At 42.1% G+C, this 17143-nt stretch overlaps 1 protein-coding gene across 1 annotated transcript; it reads right to left on the bottom strand.

The window, feature by feature from the left end:
- Positions 1–331: 331 nt before the first annotated feature.
- Positions 332–12417, bottom strand: LOC119658015 (protein FAN-like). The gene is made up of 17 exons (XM_038065244.1): positions 12115–12417; positions 11808–12059; positions 11539–11716; positions 11299–11484; positions 3347–3418; positions 3098–3291; positions 2797–2988; positions 2673–2724; positions 2490–2612; positions 2276–2436; positions 2120–2223; positions 1876–2064; positions 1669–1822; positions 1518–1607; positions 1335–1463; positions 599–1095; positions 332–541 (listed from the first exon to the last, which is right to left on the bottom strand). The coding sequence occupies exons 1-17, from the start codon at positions 12126–12128 to the stop codon at positions 441–443; spliced, it is 2688 nt and encodes an 895-aa protein (XP_037921172.1). The 5' UTR covers positions 12129–12417; the 3' UTR covers positions 332–440.
- Between the last annotated feature and the right edge of the window lie 4726 nt (positions 12418–17143).

The raw sequence follows: 17143 nt of genomic DNA, 5'->3' as shown, positions 1-17143 counted from the left end.
CAGACCAATCTTGGCAAGTGAATACGCAAAGCTTTTCAATGCATTGAGGACTTTAATTACGAGATGGTCTCACCCTCATGTTTTTTTTAACATGACCCTCTAGTACGTCATCAAGGCTATTTCGAAGAAGGCCAAAAGCAAGAGTCAGTCAGGGAAGTAGGACTCAGGGTTAATGAGTCGAAAACTAAGAGCAGATACACTCAATTGATGCAGATAGTAGATCACTTCTGAGGGTTTCAAATACAAGACCAACGCTCAACTTGGGCTTCTGCATCATCGTGATGAAAGCGAAATACAGAAGAAGTACAGTCGAAATGAAAGTGAATATATCTTCGATATCAAATAATTTATTACCAATACACTCATAAAACTTGGACAATATACGATAAAAACATTTTTCCTATATTAATACTTCCCAAAATCGGACAGTTTAATTACAATTATTTCAATACCCAGCATTTTATCTGGTAATCGTTCTTTTCTCTGCCAGCTGTGATTACAAGTTGCTTTCGTTCATCATAGCACACGCAGGAAAGTGGTCCTAAAGGAAAAAATCATTGAATAACTTAGGTTATGGTTATAATCCAATAAAAATTACCATCTGTAGCAGTGATATCACATTTTAAATTTCCTTCGAGGAGATTCCAAATCGCCAAGTGCCCACTCACATCAACTATCAGTATAAATTCGCTCTCGCCGCACCAACTCAACGACGTTGGTGAATTCTCTAAGCCCTTGCTAAACAGATTCATCCCAGTGACTACATCCGTTACACAGAACATTTTATCTACACTACAAGATGCTAGCTTGGTTGCGGTGGAATTGAAAGCCAGACTAGTGATTTCAGTTTTATGTTTGGCCAGTCGTTTTGGCTCTGTACTGGGTATTTCACAAGTCTTGCTTTTAACTATATTCTGAGCATCAATTTCCCAAACGAAAATTTCACCAGTCGCTGTCGCAGCGGCAATATTCACTAGAAAGTCTTTTCTTCTGCTGTCAAGACAAGTTATTTTTTCATCGAATGAGCAATACCCGATCATTGATTCCGATAAGCGAAAGCTTTTGTATTCCATGTCGGTGAATCCCTTCCATATTCTGAAATGATTATGATTGCGTTATTTTTCTTCATTTTCTCTGCTACTATTTCACTTGAACATGTTAAGTAACAATTGAAATGGAAAGGCAAAAGAACTAAATTGGAATTATCACTTTATCAGCTTAACTGCTGGTCCCTATCTTTTACTATTACTCTATAACGCATAGTAAATGAGCTTCTTATTTCCATTGATGACTAAATTGGTGGACAATTTAACTAATACAGTGTCAAATCTTACTTCACGCTACAATCCCAGCTACCGGATATGAGTATTCCTAGGTCAGACACGAGGCTCAAAGCAGAAACAGCATCATCATGCGCTGGAATAACATCTGAGATTCGGCCATAATCACAGTTATACAATAAACTGAAAGGCAAAACTGTTAAAACTTGAACAGGAAAGAAAATATTCACCAATTACATTGTATCATCCCACGAGGCAATGACAAGCACACTCGAATTTGCAATTTTAAAACAGGCGCTTAGAGGAACATCCGCAATTGCTAAGTTTCTATGGACGAAAGACAGCAGTTGATCAATTTTATTTTTCATTTGCTGGTTACAAACGTTACCGAATTTGTTTGTTAGTTTCGATATTGTAGAGTTTCAGAACGCCATCTCTCCCTGTGGAAATGATACAGTCACCGTCTATGGATAACGAAGTAATTGGTTCCTTGTGAGCGGGATAGGAACCTTTCAATTCCAGTCCAAATGAGGTATTCGCACCTTCAAAGGCTCTCCGGTTAGTAACCAAAGTGAAATTTTAAATTTACAAGTACCTAGACTTCTTCTTTTAGGACTCTCAATTTGTAAGGAACTTTCTGTGTCTCGAGATACATGAGGCCTGGTAAAAAGCTGCTTTGGAATTTGTCCGAATTCCGAAATTTGAATTTCCAATGCGTGCCGAGCATTTGCATCTTTAACAGTGTCCAAATCGACAGCACCTTCATAACACAAATGGTAGAATACTGGAGAAAAAAATTACGTAATAAAGTATAAATTTATATAATTTGCAATCATTACGGTTATTTGCTTTGAGCGCCTCCTCGCCCCGTTGCTTATATCCAAATATCAAATCGATCCAATGATTGAGGTTCTTCGAAACATAATCACTTTCTAAAGCTTCTCTGAAAATCACATATTAGGTCTCAATACAAACAGATTATTGCAATCTGTTACCTTAAAGTTCGTACAAACTGTTCTGGAGAGTTTTTTGCCCACGGTGGTAAAGTTACATGGTTGACAGGCGTACCATCTGACCGAAACCCAAAATTAATTTTATGTAAATTGACCAAAAAGTCACCATTCTGTGATACATCATAAAACTCGGGAACTAGTTCCTGGTCAGCAGAAACATAAGCAACTGTCTTAAGTGTGGCGTGAAAAAATTTACCTTAAAATCAGACATGTTGTTTAAGCAGTTACTGAATGTATCCGACAATTTGTTAAACATTCGATCTGGATGGTCGAACCTTCCATTTTGTAAGCACAGCATCAGATGAGGATATTTTCGAACCTTTACAAATAAACATCATTCTATGACTTCCGTTACCAGTTGCAGCTTAATACACCTTACCAAGTAAAATAAGACGAAGCCAGGAGCTGAATAATGTGATCCATATAAGAATCTAAATAGAAAAAAAAAGATATACGAAAAACTGAATGCACTGCAACTCAAGCTGATGTTTCACATTACGCACTTTGGATTTCCCATCTCTTCGCATCGCTCTTTCAGGCGTTCCAGCCTTTCCGGATTTAAGGCACCCATTGGTTTCGAAAGATCTCTATAAATGCTTTCATCATTAACGTCTATCTTATTGGAAGTGTAGTCGGTAAGGACCCAAGGAAATACTGGATATTGTGTTAGGTCTTCAACCGTGCGATCTGCTAAACTTTTGTTTCAGAAAAAATGTTTGAAATTGTCAAGTTGAGTTCAACAAACATCTATAAATCCAGCCAAGAAGTAGAATATGCGCATATTATTTACATTCCAAGCCTTACCTATTTAAGTAGACAAGATAATCGTAATTGGATATTAAACGATTCTGCCATTTTAACATCATACTTTCTGGTTCTTCATTCGTGGGGTTGTACGACGATTGTTCTCCCAATAAACCGCAAAAGTTATTGCGCTCATCTAGGTTACGAAACGACACGTAGAGGTGCTTCGAATCCTCCCATCTTATTTCAAGGCCCTTAAAAAGTTTTCGAGTTATAGATGTAGCAGATAAAGTTAAATGTATAATTTACCGTATGTCGGAGTAAGAATCGCCTTTTTATTGTATTGGTAATGCTGCTTAACTTTATTTTTATCACTGGGTACTATAATAAAGAAAATTGGTGAATTTTTTAAAATTAGTGAAATATTTTATTATTTCTGAGAAACTTGCTAATTGATATGTGGGAGGATTTGCCAACTGTGTTGGTGGCGCCTTGGGAACAGCGATGTGTAACTAGACCAACATCAGATTCAGAGAGAATGATGGGCGGTTGAAACCCGTAATTTTTTATAAAAATTCTGTTATCGGTGAAAGGTCTGTGTGGCGTTCTCAACGGCAACGGAAATATAATCAGATCGACCATATCGCAGTCAACGCTAGATCTAAAACCTGCCTTCTGATTGGGCGCAAAAGAGACGCTAATATCAGCCTCGAAAGAGATCACCTACTCACAGGAGCCGGGAACTCCGACTTCCCAAGCTTAACACTGACCACTTTCTTGATCCCGCTATCATTCGGCAGTGAGAGAATGACCTTTCTAAGGCCACGCCTCATGGGCACCTGAGGCAGGAAAAGCATTGATTGAGGTTGTCATCCATCGCGGATCTTCCCTCTCGATCGCGGCATTTGGGTCCGAAGTTTTACGGCTTCACGCGCGTTTTTTTTTCTTTTTTCTTATTTCCCGCTTGTTATGTTCCGTTAAGTTCACGCAATATCCCGGCGTTTATTTGCTTTTCAGGTTACAGTGAAGACCCACGCATCAGCTTAAGACACGTGAAGTTTCGTTAAACGAGACGTGAAGGACTGGAGTTTTCTAAGGGCCGCCCACGTTCCTCAGCCTTAATTTCAAACAAATAAGCAAGCGCGTATCAACGGAATGACGCTTCAATAGCTACGGGCGAACATTTACGATCAATTTCGCTCATTCGCAAAAATCACGATTCCCAGCCATTTAATAGTAATCGTCGGCGCAGCAATCCATATTGGATCAGGGCCTTGAAGTGTATTAGAGCACTTCATTCAAGGCCATAACGGTACACTGCAGTACACTGTAGGAGACAATGTGGTCAGTATTGCGTTCGCCCGAGATTATTACCCTGGCTCAGGTACTCATTCACAGCTGAGCCAATTGGTATCCAACATCCAGTCGCGATAACAAATCCCTCTGCCACCAGTGAGATTTGAACCGCGAACTTCCGCTGCGACAGCCCATAGACCACTTGAGCCATCGGGGCACACAGCCTTTTGGTTTAGAAAATATCTGACAGTATATGGGATCTTTTGTTTACGGCTTTATGTAAAACAAAACCATATTAAAATTGGTTTACTGTCTGTCTGTCCTTCTGTCTATCTGTCACACGTACTTTTTTCAGGAACAGTTACTCCAATTGATATGCAATTTATTGGGAAGATACAAACCGTGAACCCCAAAGGATACAGTAAGTAATATCGTTCTACGTTAAGATTAAGGGGGAGGCGTGCAAAAGAAGGGTCTAAATTTTGTTTTTTCATCGAATATACAGCTTGGGCCATTTACATGCGATCCGTAGAAGTCCGTAATAACTTTGACATATGTTGTCGAATGGACAAGTGTCAAAGTATGTTTGATGCATTTTTGAGGAGAATAACCATACTACTATACGCCGCCCGAGCGTGCCGAAATTGTTGTTGAATATCCAGAACAATTTTTCAATTGGGGCCACTCAATTTGCATTCCTTCCCGCAAAAAGTACTATAAATCATCTGTGCGAAAAGTTCACAGTAAGCTGTAATCTAGGCAACTCCAAGCGTCTAAAAAAACTGCGTCCAAGGTATTCTAACGAAAAGTATCGCGATTGCACGGGCTACCTTTGCAAAAACGTGGCCGCGAATGATGGTGATTTTTGACGGCAAACCATCATATCCCACGAGGCACATTTCTCACTGAATGGAGCAGTGAACAAACAAAATTGCCACCAATACGCTAGTGAAAATCCACAATTTATGCACGAAGAGCCTCTCTATGACCGAGGAGTGACCTTTCTGCTAAGTTTGTGATTGCGCCGTACTTCTTCGAGGACGAGCGATCGAAGCCAGTTGCTGTCAACTGTGAGCCTTATCGAGCTCTGATAACCGATGCCAATTGTATGACGAAAACGAATGCATAACTTTTGATTCCAACAAAGTGGCGCGCCATGCCATCCTCTGGGCGCCATTATCAATTTATTGAGGACATTTTTCCCTGCTGGCTTCGAAAAATGGCGGTTTTGACTGGCCATCGCGTTCACTAAACGTGTCTTCACTAGACTTCTATTTATGGGGATATTTGAAATCGAAAGTTTACATTGACAAATCACAGACTCTGGCTCAACTGAAAACCAGCATCGAACGTGAAATAGCAGCTATACCGAAATCAACCTTCGAGAAAGTGATGAAAAATGCGGATCAACCAACCCATTATGTCGTCAGGACAAACGGCGAGCATTTAGATCTCCTTAAATATTAATTTTAAAAACAAACCAGTCATATGTAAATGGCTCACCCTGTAGTCATGTCGAGGATCAAATGAAAGGTCCAGGTTAATGTTTTCCAAAACTGACCTCAGTTCTGCCAGTTGATGCAAAAAAATGGAGTTCGGGGGCTGGAAATTGGCCATTTCTTTCAGAGACAGTCTCAAAATCTACTCAACCAAAAAATCTGAAAAAAATCATGAAGTTGCCACTATCTGGTGTCTAGGCTCCGAAATACTTTCCACACCAACATCGATTCAAATAGAGTTAAGTAAGTAATAGAATAGTATCGCGAAGCTTTAGAGTCGCGAGGTATTAATGTTGAGGAATGTGAATTCCAGTGTGAGCCTACAACGTCTGTTGAGAATCGCGAAGAAGCAGTTGAAACGACCACGATAAATGATAACATTATTGCAACTCTAATGCAAGCTATCTCCAAAACACAAGAAAAGATGGAAACATTTATGGAAGAGTTGACTAGAAAGCAACAAGAAGAATTTAGAAAGCATGTAGAAGAATCTAGAAAACGTCAAGAGGAATGGGTAAGACGTCAAGATGACGAATTCAAGCAATGGTTGGAAGATTTTTTCATAGTGCTATAGGCGAAGTGAAAATAATACTGACTCTGCTGAGTCGACTCAGCTAAGTGAGTGATTCGAAATGAGCCAACTCACCGAAAAGAGTCATATTTTTAGGAAGATTTTGATTTTCAATCTGGGATTTTGACTGATCATTTTCAATATATAATACTTTCGAAATACTACTACTTGAAGGAGGGGGGACCGCCGCAATTATCAAACGGGATTAAAAAGTGGGGGAGGCGAGGAGTGATCAAAGGGTAGTATTGGTCCCAGGGCGAAACGTGGATTGGTACCCACGATGGAGCATAAAGCCTGGGAGACGCCTGCTGAACCAACACCAACAGCTCTACTACCAAACCCTATCTCCACTTCCACGTGGCGACCGCTGGGAGCTCTTTCTTAACGAAAAGCTCTAGACGGAGAAAGATAAAGGCGAGCCTCCCGCGCCTGAAAACGGAACTAATTGTACCAACTGGTGCTCCAGGTTGAAGGTTTGGTAGAACTGACAACCCTATACGGAAAACAAAACGTTACGAAGCCACAAAAGGAGCCTCGGACTGGATTGACTATACAACGACAAATGCAGCAACGACAAGGGAATAACGATTTGCGCATTTTCTCATGGATCGTGCGCTCCCTGTACAAAGATGGAGCTGCCAAGCAGTTACCCGATACCCTGCCCCAATATAAGGCTGATGTAACAGCGTTGCTGGAGATGCGTTGGACAGGAACGAGTTTCCTGGAGAAGAGCCACTACACCATATATTATAGTTGCCATCCAGTAAACCATGTGCTCGGAGTAGGTTTCTTAGTCAGCCAAAAAATGAAATCGGCTTTGAAAATATAAGCTATGCGGCTATGCAAGCTGCGTTTGCGAGGCAAATTTAGAAATATACGCCTCATAAACGTTCACGCCTCTACAGAGGAGACTGCAAAGTCGGAGAAGGATACCTTCTACGAGGCAGTTGAGCGGGCCCTCGAAGCCTGTCCCAAGTATGATATCAAAATCGTACTTGGAGATTTCAATAGTCAAGTAGGGATGGAGCCGGTATTCAGGTGGTATGTCGGTTCCCATAGCGTACATAGGGATACCAATGATAACGGACTGTGGATTATTCAATTAGCAGTATCGCACGAAATGGATGTTGAAAGTACCTGCTTTGTGCGGAAAATGGTCCACAAGCATACGTGGGCCTCTCCAGATGCGACCACTTTCAACCAAATTGACCACGTGCTGATCGAACGCCGCCACCTCTCAGCCTTGATGAATATAAGAACATATCAGCCAATATAGACTCGGATCACTATCTCGTTGGCTCCGAACTCGAATTACAACACCACGTACAATCCCCTCTGACAATCAGGTGAGCGTGAATACTGAAGCCATTCCCAACACAGTCCTCCGTAACACTTATAAGGTGGAAATGAATGCCGCAGCTAACAGATGTCCTGGAGATGAAGCATCAACAAATGATCTTCACAATCACCTGAAGAACGTTATCATAAATACGATAAGCGTGGTTCGACGACGAATGTAAACTAGCAACGGAATGGAAGAATGCTGCATTCTCAAAAGACGTGGGCACGCGCAGAGGCTTACCAGGAATTCCAGCGAACGGAGAAGCGACCACACAGACGGAAAAGGAAGTCTGGGAGAACCAACAGGTCGGGGAATTCGAAAAGTACAGGGGGCAATTGCACCAGGCGGGAAGTTTTACTAACAAGTCAGCCGGATGAAGCCTTATACACTTCAATGCTCATCCTGCCGAGACAACGAGGGAAGATGAGAGAGGAGAGGGAAGAGAAGCGATCGGAGAGAAGAGAGCAGAGGGAGGGGATCGGAGAGAGAAGAGAGCAGATTTCCGACAGAATGGGGATATTGGAGCGATAGGTTGAGTACTTTGATGAACTGCTCAACAACCAGAACATCGACGAGTTGTAGGTCCCACCAACTGAAGGCGCCGGACAAATACTGCCACCACGAAGTATAGCAGAAACAGTCCGTACAATTCATCGGCTTAAAAATCATAAGTCGCCAGGAGCCGGTGGAATTACAGCCGAATTGGTTAAATATGGAGGCGACCAGTTACACCAAGTGGTTCACCAACTTATGCTCAAGGTATGGGACAGCGAATCAATGCCTGACGATTGGCAACGAGGCATTATCTGTCTCGTACATAAAAAGTGGGATATCACACAGTGCAGCAATTATAGAGATATCACATTGCTGAGTACCATCTATAAGATATTCTCCGCTATCTGGCTAGGTTGGATAGCCCAATACGCCCAGAACATCATTGGTCCATACCAAAGAGGCTTCACTCCAAGAAAATCAGCAACAGATCAGATTTTCTCTCTGCGGCAAGCGATGGCAAAAATGTTGGAAAATGGACATCAGTTGCACTATCTTTTCATCGGCTTTAAGGTCGCCTATGATAGCATAACTAGGGTGAAACTGTACACGGCCATGAGAGAATTCGGTATCCCGATGAAATTAATAACACTGACTAGGCTGACCAACGTGCGAGGCCAAATAAAAGCAACAGGATCACTCTCGAGGCAAACAACGGTCTAAGACAAGGGGATGTCCTATCATGCGACCTCTTCAACCTGACCCTGGAGAAAGTGATCCTTGATAAAAAAATGTCAGGCGATGATGGCTTTACGATTTCTTACCAGGGCAGGGGCAAATCGTCAGACGCTGCCTCACCTCTGCCTTGGGAGCAGCGTACTCGAAGCGACTCGCAGATGTTAAGTGCTGCACAACAAGACTACGAATTAAAATAATAATAACAATCGTTGGCGCAACATTCCATATTGGATCAGGGCCTTGAAGTGTGTTAGAGCACTTCATTCAAAACCTTAACGGTACACTACAGGCAATGTAGGAGGCAATGTGATCAGAATTGCCATCGCCCGAGATTATTACCCTGATTTGACTCAGGTACTCATTCACAGCTGAGTCGACTGATATCCGACATCAAATCATAATACAAATCCCACTGCCACCAGTGAGATCTGAACCGCGACCTTCCGTACGACAGCCTTGTGCTCTAACCACTCAGCTATCCGGACACTACGACTACGAATTATATTGAGCGCAAATCCGCCTTATTGACCAGAGCTTGGCCAGAGCTAAATAAATTCGAGGGGTGCGATCCTCTTTAAGTTCATCCCACTACTGGCCTATGCTGACGATATCGACATCATGGGAAGACCGACCCGACACGTACAAACTACAGCCTTGTGCTCTAACCACTCAGCTATCCGGACACTACGACTACGAATTATATTGAGCGCAAATCCGCCTTATTGACCAGAGCTTGGCCAGAGCTAAATAAATTCGAGGGGTGCGATCCTCTTTAAGTTCATCCCACTACTGGCCTATGCTGACGATATCGACATCATGGGAAGACCGACCCGACACGTACAAACTCCCTTCATCCAGATCGGGCAGACGGCGCGAGATCTTCGGCTGCACATTAATGAAAGTAAGACAAAATATATGGTGGCAACATCAGCACCAGAAACCAACCAACCAACAACATCAAACCGCACTGGTCAAACGGGAAGAATAAAGATAAAAGACCAAAATTTTTAGATCGTTGAACATTTCTCCTATCTAGGGTCGAAAATCACACCCGATAACAACTACGATGGTGAAATCCACGCACGATTATTGGCAGCCAACAGAGCTCTTTTCAGTTTACAAAAACTGTTTCGCTCGAAATGTCTCACCATAGGGTCAAAGCTCTTACTGTATAAGACTATGATCTTGCCAGCCTTTATGTATTCCTCGGAGACCTTCTTCTTAGCCAGAAAAATTGCGAACTCTTGGCCGTGTTCGAGAGAAGAATCCTATGAAGATTTTCTGGCTCCCTACATGAGGATAGATGATTTCGTAGCTTACATAACGACGAAAATTATAAGCGATACCATGCCATCCGGTTGTGGATAAAATCCGGCCCAATAGGTTACGGTGGGCGGGTCACTTAATCCGTATGGATGAGGATGATCCCACCCGGAAAGTCTATAAGGGCAATATCTACGGTAAAAAAGAAAACAAGACCGACCCTGTCTGAGATGGAACGATGGCGTAGATCAGGATGCCAGACAACTTTTAGGGATAGCGAATTGGTGGACCTCGGCGCAAAACAAGGGTACCTGGAGTTCTTTATTAAGACCATATACCAGTTGTTGCGCCGTTGGTGATGATTAAAAAGGAAGAGCTTCCTCTTTCTTTTACATATCCTTCCGATCTTCTTCCCCTCGCAGACGGGAGTTGAAAATTCAACGCTTTCCCATGAAGACATCAAAAAAGCCCAGTTTGAGGGCCATAACTTATTAAGGTCGGGCGACTACCACGAGTTTTTATTAGGGTTGAAGAGAAGAGCCTCCCTCTCCCCCTTCCCATAAACTCCTCATCCCCTCATCCACCAATTTAACTGTCGAAAACTTGTCACTCAAAACTGCGATCACGCTGTATTTTAGGTATACCAAAAAATGATAACAATATTGTTCGCGCAAACAAAATAATTTAAAGATATTAAGAATTGCTTGGCACATTGTTACCCACATATAATACAAGACAAAAACTGGAAACCTCACATCATATATCAAAACAAATCTTTAGATTGTTTACCAACGCGTTTCTATCCAGGAAAAAGAGTTCACACTCTGCAAATCATGACACCAATTTAGTAATTTCATTTTAATTATACTCTTTTGAAGCATTGAGCCGGATGCTAGCTTAACTGAGTAATTTCAAGCACGCGTTACTACAGTTAAAAATGAAAAACAATGACCAGCATAAACAATATTAAGTTTGTTTTTGCAGAAGGTAGTGAAAAACGAAGGCAAAACATTGTTTCCCTTTAACTATGATCGAAAAAGGGAGAATAACTTCTACTCACCGGTTGGATATTATTGTACGGTTGGAAGTAAATGCACGTGTCTGTTAAAACTAGTTTGCCTGGATTGAAAATCAACGGTTTAATCTCATCCACTTTGCACTCCAACAAGATTTTCTCGTAAATGCTCTCTAGCCACAAAGGGTTGAATTTGGTTCGATTGTGCCTCGAGAAGACAATCGTGGCTATCTGCAATTATTACATCCATTACTCCCTAGTTCACTCGGCATATGAGAAAGTTACCATGTCGGCTTGATCCAGGGCATGGAGACTCGAAGCTCTATGCAACTGCTGACATAGCTGCAAGAAGTAATCGTTGACATTTGCATAGTGGAAGAGAAAAAGAAAGGTTTTCCTCTCAACTACGAACTCGTACGGAGCCAGAACGTTGCCTTCCAGCATCTTAATGTACTGCGAGCACCTTTTAAAAAACAAATGCTCAGTTGAGTGTAAATTGCTGTTTACCTGTTTATCTAGTCGCGCGTGCTTAAATGCTGAAATTTTTTGTTTACCTGATCAAAAGTTGATTTTCCGGCCTGATTAGAGGCCACGTAGTTATTTCTGTGCAATCCTTGAAGGGGATTTTCAGAATTGGTGACTTGATGTCCTTCGGGTCGAAAACAAGCGACTTGGAGCACAATTTGAGCCGCCCCATAACAGGTCTGCAGTTCTCGGCATTAATGGGCTCCTCTGGGTTCGGCAGCAAATCTACTGAAAAGTCTTCGAAGTAGATCTCATTGGGCTCGAGGAGGAGTAGAGAAAATCTGAAAGAAACACAATTTCACAACGAATTTCCTGATAACAAACACAGCCCCGTACCGTTCCTTGTCCATTGTGACGAGCTGTGAGTAAAATCCCCTTAAGCAAAGATAATTAAGTGAGTCATTTTAACTAAAATTCAACGGGAACCCAAATAAACCAAAAAAGTCAGTGAAGAAGCGACCGAACCGCAACACGTCTGGCGCCTTTGACATTGGAAGTCACACGCATAACAACGAATGAGTACATGGTGCTCGAGGTTCCCATCGGAGCAACTGACAGCCTAAGCTTATCAAATCCAACAACCGCCAACCGGCGGATAAGATTTTTAAATTTTAACCGATGTATAACTTATTGGTAATTGAGGTAGAGTTGATATTGCACAGTAAGCATGTAATTTACATTACGTACAGACATGTGAAAAAAAAATCAATACTGTGGGCCATTAAAATTGTTTGCTAACAGATAACCAACTATATTTTATTTTGTCAAAAACACAATCATGAGTTCGCAGACATTTGATGACGGACCGGACCATGGAGAACCTAGACTGCCTAGCTTAGCCCCCTTAGCAATAGGTTAGATTGAATATTTCTAGCCTATAGAAGACGTCAACATTGGCAACCAGCACCAGTTAAGAGGTTCTAGGCATAACCAGGTCTGACAAGATGGGGGCGGAAAGGGTGGGATTCCCCCAGGCCCGAAGTTTCCTTGGGGGCTCGGAAGGGATATTTCAATGGACAAAGGGGATAATAGCCGCATAATTTTCGTTGCAGACAAGTATAATTTCCACCTCAGACCCTTGTTTTCCGTATACTTTTATGAAATTACCTCGTATGACAGTGTGACCTGGATAAAGGCGTGTCAAGAAGTTATAGTAAAGTCAAGCTAAATAGAGGTGATCGTAACAGGTAGCCTAACCGACCAAAACGGCGATAATATGCCACGTTAGATAATGATTTGTAAAGTTTACAATCGAAGAGAAGTAGAAAATCGATTTCAGACTGAATGGTATATATTGTTAGCTCCAACGAAGTAATTCTACTGATTTTTTCATTTGTTGCTCAGTCAGATACTATCTTTGTTGTCCTCGAGCTCTTCTTTTGATTAGATTTACTTATCCTTGCTTTGAATCTTGTTAATGTTAATGTTTCTACGTTTCGTTGAGAATAAACGAGTATTACGCATTAGAAAATAAAGAAGATGACTGAAGAAGACTCACTTCTTGCTCACAAAACTCAGTTTGAAGAGATATTCCTAGGCAGTGTTATCGTACCCTCTGCCATCCAAATCCAAATCTCTACCCTAACTCCGAATACTACGTTCCTCAAGTTACTATTATTCCCAACTAGCGTTTTATCTCCATTTGAATAACAAAGTAGTTATTTTAATTAGGCTCTAACTTCTTAAGAAAGAGAAAATTATCTTAATGAATTCTATGCAAAATAAAATTGAAAGTAGTATGAATACAAGGATTCTAGCCTAGACGAACCTAATCTATGAGAGGAGCCAACCTCCATCATCATCAACGGCGCAACAACCGGTATCTGGTCAATATCCTTAAAAGCTGTCTGGTATCCTGACCGCTACCGCTCCATCTCAGGCAGGGTCTGCCTCCTCTTCTTTTTCTACCGTAGATATTGCCGTTAAAGACCATACGGATTAGGTGACCTACCCACCGCAACCTTTTAAGGTGGATTTGATCCACAACCAGACGATCACGGTATTGCTCAAAGATTTCATCGTTATATAATCTACCGAATAGTCCATCCTCCTGTAGGGGGTGAAAAAGTCTTCGGAGAATTCATCTCTCGAACACAGCCAAGAGTTCACAATTTTTCTTGCTAAGAACCCAGGTCTCCGAGAAATATACAAAGGCTGGCAAGATCATTGTCTTGCACAGTAAAAGCATTGACCCTATGGCGAAAAGTTTTGAGTCAAACACTTTTTGTAAACTGAAATAGGCTCTGTTGCTGCCAACAATCGTGCGCAGATTTCGTTATGGCTGCTATCGGTTGTGATTTTCGACATTAAATAGGAGAATTTATGAACAGTTTCAAGGTTGTAGTGTCCTATTTTTATTATTTTCGTTTGACCAGTGCGATTTGATGTTGTTGGTTGGTTGGTTTTTGGTGCAGATGTTGCAACCATATATTTACTCTTGCCTTCATGGATGTGCAGCCCAAGATTTCGCGCCGCCTACTCGATCTGGATGAATTCAGTTTGTACGTCTCGGGTCGTTCTTCCCATGATGTCAATATCGTCAGCGTAGGCCAGTAGTAGGGTGGACTAGAAGAGGATGGCGGCTCTCGCATTTACATCTGCATCACGAATCACATTCTCCAGTGCCAGGTTAAAGAGGACACATGATAGGGCATCCTCTTGTTTTAGATCGTTGTGGATGTCGAATGGTCTTGAGAGTGATCCTGCTGCTTTTATCTGGCCTCGCACACTAGCCAGGGTCAGCCTAGTCAGTCTTATCAATTTCGTCGAGATACCGAAATCTCTCTTGGCCATGTACAGTTTTACCCTGTTAGCATAGGCGGCTTTAAAGTCGATGAAAAGATAGTGGAACTGATATCCATATTCCAACAGTTTTTCCATCGCTTGCCGCAGAGAGAAAATCTGATCTGCTGTTGATTTGCGTGGAGTGAAGCCCGTTTGGTATGGGCCAATGATGTTCGGAGCGTATGGGGCTATCCGCCTAGCAAGATAGCCTAGAATATCTTATATATGGTAATTAGCAACGTGATACCTCTATAATTGCTGCACTGCGTGATTTACCCATTTTTATGTATGGAACAGATAATGCCTCGTTGCCAATCGTCAGGCATTGATTCGCTGTCCCATACTTTGAGCATCAGTTGATGAACCGCTTGGTGTAATTGGTCGTCTCCATATTTAACTAATTCGGCTGTAATTCCATCGGCTCATGGCGAATTATGGTTTTTAAGTTGATGAATTGCACGGACTGTTTCTTCTATGGTTGTTGGTGGCAGCATTTGTCCGGCGTCTTTAGTTAGCCGGACTTCCAACTCGCCGATATTTTGGTTGTTGCGCAGTTCATCGAAATACTCAACCCATCGCTCCAATATGCCCATTCTGTCAGAAATCAGATTTCCCTCTTTGTTTCGCCAGGATGAGCATCGAAGTGTGTATGACTTCATCCTGCTGACTTATTGGTAAAACTTCCGCGCCTGGCATGGTTGCTCCCTGTACTTTTCTAGTCCAAAGACTTGTTGGTTCTCCCAGGCTTCCTTTTTCCGTCTGAGAAGTTGTTTCTCCGCTCTATAGAGTTCGTGATAAGTCTCTGCGCGTGCCCGTGTCAATGATAACGTTCTTCAGGTGGTTGAAAGATCATTTGTTGATGCTTCATCTCCAGGACATCTGTTAGCTATGGTTATTTCCTCCTTGAAAGTGGTCCCGTCTGGAGAGACCCACGTATGTTTGTGGACTGGTACTTCCAACAACCATATCGTGCGATACTGCTAACTGAAGTAATGTAAGCTATGGGAGCCGATGTATCGCCTGAATACGGGCTCCGTCCATACTTGACTATTGAAATCTGCAAGTATGATTTTGATATCATACTTGGAACAGGCTTCGATGGCCCGCTCAACTGTCTCGAAGAAGATATCCTTCTCCTCTGTAGAGGCGTAAACGATTATGAGGCTCATATTTCTAAATTCGCTTCGCAAGCGCAGAGTGCATAGCCTTATGTTTTCAAAGCCTATAACAGCAGGTTCATTTTTTGGCTGACTGAGAAACCTACTCCGATGGCCACTATAATATATGGTGTAGTGGCTTCTCTCCAGGAAACGCGTCCCTGTCCATATTGGGATAGGGCTAGCTGCTCAGCAGCATTCAGTCTGTACACGGAGCGCACGCTCCATGAGAAAATGCGCGAATCGTTATTCCTTTGTCATTCCCGGGTTCGTCGTTTTGAGATCCATCCTGTCCGAGGCTCTTTCCGTGGCTTCGTAATTCTGGTTTTCCATGTAGGGTTGTCAGTGCTACCCAACTCCCAACCTAGTGGACCAGTTGGTGCATTTTGTCCCGTGTTTAGGCATGGGAAACTCGCATTCAGTCCGTCTGCAGTTTTTCATGAAGAAAGAATTCCCAGCGATCACCACGTGGAGGTGGAGATAGGGTTTCCCAGGTTTTATGTTCCATTGTGGGTGCCACGTTTCGCCCTGGGACCTATACTGCTCTTTTATCGCCAGTCAACCTTGGACTGCTATTTATTCCTTTGGCAATATCCGGATGACGTTATGGTTAGAGTTTTAATTTTTCACACTAAGAAGATCATAGTTCAAAATTCATCTGAGGCAAAAAGATTTTTATCATACGCCGGATTTCAGGTTTAAATTAACTCAATTGCGAATAAGTACCTGAGTCAAATTGAAGAAATAATCCCGAGCAATCCCAGTACAGACCACATTGCTTCAAAATAATAGTTAGTTAGATTTTCTACACGGAGATAATTGCAGGAATTTCTGTTTGTAGAATTGGTATAGTTGACTTAGGCAAACTGATGACACTCTGACAAGAGCGTGAGTTTCAAAACTGTTAAGTTAAGCCTTCCTCTAACGCAGTTAATGTATTCAGCCAATTGAGGCTTATAAACTCTAATAAGGATAATGCATTCTAAGCCACTCCGCTTTGTAGCTTGGAAAAAATTTTACGACTTTCACGCTTCTCTTCACAGCCAACTTCTATGTCTTCTATCTGTTTAGTCCTTCGTGAATAGTAGGCCGACCTGACTAGGAGGAAGAGTTGATTCTCCCCTGGCGTGGAGATTTCTCAAAGGCCTGGAAAATAAATTTTAAAACGACGACAAGTTAACTCAACTCTTAATGAGTCGCTCGTGCACTACCAGACCACCTCGGAAGTCAACCTTATAGAAGCCATCTTCAGTATACTCGTATATACAGATTAGACTGAGATGTACATTTCCTCCCAAAAAACCTAACTACTCATCGAAGAAGTTATTGTCCAGAAGGTGGCAGTTTAGACTGAATGAAGTAGGACTTCATGTTAGCTGTGTGACGAAGTAAATGGAAAACTAGGAAGGACTCTGCTCAGATAT

The sequence above is a fragment of the Hermetia illucens genome, chromosome 5, assembly GCF_905115235.1.
Source record: "Hermetia illucens chromosome 5, iHerIll2.2.curated.20191125, whole genome shotgun sequence".
Lineage (NCBI taxonomy): Eukaryota > Metazoa > Arthropoda > Insecta > Diptera > Stratiomyidae > Hermetia > Hermetia illucens.
Note: the sequence above shows the minus strand (reverse complement) of the source record. Positions and strands in the feature narration are given on the sequence as shown.

What these genes read in the sequence shown, in the direction of transcription:
- LOC119658015 (XM_038065244.1), bottom strand. An exon ending in CAGTTTGTACGAACTTTAAG is followed by an intron (nt 2,224 to 2,275) that starts GTAACAGATTGC and finishes TGTGATTTTCAG; the next exon opens with AGAAGCTTTAGAAAGTGATT. An exon ending in GAAACTAACAAACAAATTCG is followed by an intron (nt 1,608 to 1,668) that starts GTAACGTTTGTA and finishes TTTCGTCCATAG; the next exon opens with AAACTTAGCAATTGCGGATG.